Here is a 3,664-nt window from a genome sequence, read left to right as displayed (position 1 = left end):
CTGACTCAAATGTGGTACTAAGTTATTACCCTAACCCCAACTGTGATGGTTTTGAGTAAATAACTCTCGGTGCTTGAACCTGGTAACCTAGCGTGCTTTAAGAAAGCATGCAACAAGGAAGCAACGTCTTAGGGAAAAAGAAACAGATGGAGAGAGATAATAACCCGAGCGTGGGTTACCGGAGCAGTTAGGAAGCATTCAATTAGCGGCTACAACTAATCACAGGCGGGGCCTACGTTAGTAGATCCAACATACATCCTGCTTCTAATCCAAATATCCAATGGCTAATGACTAGTCTGATAGAATGTAAAAACATCAGTATTCTGATGCCCATGAAAATAGTACGCATAAGACTGATATATAGACGATTACTCAATGTCAGTACTAGTACTAACTGCTAAGCATGCATTAGTAAAGGCAGTAGGATTGCAGAACACCATTGCCTTCCTCTTTCATGTAATTAGTTTAAGAGAAGGGCATTATGGGCCTCCGGCTTCATCCTTTATTTGCTTCCTCTGCTTCTTTGCATGCTGCACCGTCCGCTCAAACTCCTCCTTGCTCAGCCAACCCTCATCATCGTCTTCCATCTTTATTTTCTTCACTTGCATCTTGCTATTCGGCACTATCCTCTCAAAATCAGCCTTGCTCAGCCAGCCCTCCTCGTCTTCCTTCTTCATTTTCATTATCCTCTTCCTGTCCTCGGACCTGTACTTCTCGGCGTCCTTCACCATGCGTTCGATCTCCTCCTTGCTCAGCCCGCCCTTGTTGGTCGTGATGTTGATGCTCTTCTTGCTCCCGGTCGTCATGTCCACCGCCGTCACCTTCAGGATGCCGTTCGCTTCGACTTCCATGGTTTCAATGATCTTCGGCACGCCCCTTGGCGCTGGGACGAGGCCCTCGAGCATGAACTCTCCCAGAAGCCTGTTGTCCTTGGTCCATGCCCCTTCACCCTCATACACCTTGATGCGCACGCTCTTCTGGTTGTCGAATTCAGTCGTGTACCGCCCCTCCCTCTTAACAGGGATGGTGGTGTTCCGGGGAACCAGCACGCTCATGAAACCAGGTATATGGGGCTGCACTCGCGAGTCATATATCTCGACCCCGAGCGAGAGTGGAGTGACGTCCAGCAGGAGGAAGTCCTGCCCCTTGCGGTCGCACTCACCACTGAGGACGGCGGCCTGGACGGCAGCACCGTGGGCGACGGCCTCATCGGGGTTGATGCTCTTGCAGAGCGTCTTCCTATCAAAGAAATCCTGGAGCAGCTGCTGCACCTTGGGGATCCGGGTGGAGCCGCCCACGAGCACAACGTCATGGATCTGAGACTTGTCCATCTTGGCATCGCTGAGGCATTTCTCGACGTGCTCGATGCACTTGCGGAAGAGGTCCATGTTGAGCTCCTCGAAACGGGCACGAGTGATCCTCCCATAGTAGTCAATGCTGTCGTGCAGCTTGTCGATCTCGAATTTGGCCTCCACCGTGGAGGACAGCATCCTCTTGGCCCTCTCGCAGGCCGTCCTCAGCCGCATGACCGCCCTCGGGCTGCCTCTGATGTCACTCTTGTGTTTCTTGAGGAAATCTTGCACAAAGTGTTCCACCATCCGGTTGTTGAGATCCTGCCCGCCCAGGTGGGTGTCACCAGACGTGGCCTTGACCGTGAAGACACCATTTTGTACACTGATAATGGAGACATCCATAGTACCGCCGCCGAGATCAAAGATGAGTACCGTCTTCGCTTCACCGCTGCCGGGCATCTTGTCAAGGCCGTAGGCAATAGCTGCTGCGGAGGGTTCGTTGATGATGCGCAGGACGTTGAGGCCAGCAATCGCACCGGCATCAATGGTGGCCTGGCGCTGGGAGTCGTTGAAGTAAACCGGGACAGTGATGACGACGTTCTTCACCGACATGCCGAGGTAGGCCTCGGCAGTCTCCTTCATCTTAACAAGTATCATGGAGGAGATCTCTTCTGCCGTGAAATGCTTGTCCTCACCCCCGTACTGAACCGCCATCATCGGTCGGTCAGCAGGGCCTGGAATGACTTTGAAAGGCCATAGCTTGATATCTCCTTGCACAGACGCGTCGTTGAATCGCCGGCCAATCAGTCGCTTCGCATCTGAAAGAAAATCATAGTGGTTTGTTTCAGATGTGCAGATTTGCAAAACAAGAGGAATTCCGTGTAAACAAATTATATATCTTAATTTGCATAAGGCGGTAGTTATGTAATATTATAGTATCTTAAAACTACAGCTTGCAATGCGTTTACATAAATCTCATGTGTAATTAAACTTGCAGCTGTAAGTTTTCAACACACAAAATGGAGTGACGTAGTACCACTGAATCTGATAAGCCAATCGATCTCAGTGTTTGCTCGTACAAACCCTATGAGTGTCCCTGGATACATCTGCATTATTATTATTTTGCCAACAAGTCATTTTATGTAGTGTGATTGAAAAGGCATCATCATATCATCCCTGTATATATTCAGTTTGTAATGAAAGATTGCAATTATCATATCATATCTATGTATCTTAGATGTATTTATTTACTAGCTAGTGGCCTAATAGAGGTTCTCGTACTAATGATCACAAATACGAAATCTGGGTCATGTAATGTTCACCCTTCAGCTGAGAATTTGAAATATCAGGCTGCGGGGAACTGAACACAAACTAACACTCGTGGTCGAGCTGACAAACTACCGCAGCAAAATCAAGCAGACCAGCAGGTCGACATCAGATCTAGTTTTTTTTTTACCGAAGACGGTGTTGACGGGGTTCCTTGCGGCTTGGTTGAGAGCCGCGTCGCCGATGAGCCGCCAGGCGTCGGTGAAGGCGACGCAGGACGGCGTGGTGAGGTTCCCCTGGTCGTTCGGGACGACCTCCACGCGGTTGTGGGACGGCCGCCACACGGCCACGCACGAGTAGGTCGTGTCGAGGTCGACGCCGATCGCCGGCCCGTCGCCGCCCATCTCCGCGAGGGCGAGGCGGGGGCTCGCGGCGGCTGGATGGAGGAGGTTGAGGCGTTTGAATTTAGGAGGGGGTTTTAGGATTTAGGGTTTTGGCGGCGATGCCTCCACGATGCGTAGGTACTGAGGAGAAGGGAAGATGGGAAGGCCAAAATGGTTATACGGCCACGATGCCACGAAGCGAAGGAACGAGATCCTCGTGCGCGTACAAGGAAGCACTGCAGCGGGAATGGGCTATCGGGAGGGAGGATCCACTCGGAGATTTTTATTCGAGGATTGGTTCTTGAAAATTCTGTGGAACTGACGTTCGCCACGGGCTGATTTGGCGCGGCGATATGTGGCCCGTTGGATGAAGCGCGCAAATCTTGACGCATTGACATGTCGCCGCAACAGCACTTATAACCATTCGCTCTTCGTGGCGACCGCGTGACCGAGCCACCATAATCCCGTGTCCTGGCCCCGCTCCTCTCACTCTCCGCATGCTCCTGAGATTTCATGTGGCGGCTTTCCATCTCCCCAGCAATTCACGCGTCGTCGATTGCCTGCATCGGACTCATCATTTTCTTCGCGCCATTGCTCAAGCATTCGAGGCATGCACCCACCACCCTTCTGATTGCTTTGCGGACTTGGGCTAGGGATTTGGGGGAGTGAGTGATTTTCTTGGGGTGTGGCGTTAGTTTTCGTGTTGGGGTTAGGAACGGGCAA

At 51.4% G+C, this 3,664-nt stretch overlaps 1 protein-coding gene across 1 annotated transcript; it reads right to left on the bottom strand.

The window, feature by feature from the left end:
* Positions 1 to 307: 307 nt before the first annotated feature.
* LOC123050330 (heat shock cognate 70 kDa protein-like) lies at positions 308 to 3,135 on the bottom strand. Its single transcript, XM_044473144.1, has 2 exons — positions 2,749 to 3,135; positions 308 to 2,110 (listed from the first exon to the last, which is right to left on the bottom strand). The coding sequence occupies exons 1-2, from the start codon at positions 2,960 to 2,962 to the stop codon at positions 480 to 482; spliced, it is 1,845 nt and encodes a 614-aa protein (XP_044329079.1). The 5' UTR covers positions 2,963 to 3,135; the 3' UTR covers positions 308 to 479.
* Positions 3,136 to 3,664: the final 529 nt, after the last annotated feature.

This window comes from Triticum aestivum, chromosome 2D (assembly GCF_018294505.1).
Source record: "Triticum aestivum cultivar Chinese Spring chromosome 2D, IWGSC CS RefSeq v2.1, whole genome shotgun sequence".
NCBI classification, from domain to species: Eukaryota; Viridiplantae; Streptophyta; class Magnoliopsida; order Poales; family Poaceae; genus Triticum; species Triticum aestivum.
This window is presented reverse-complemented; position numbering and strand designations above follow the sequence as displayed.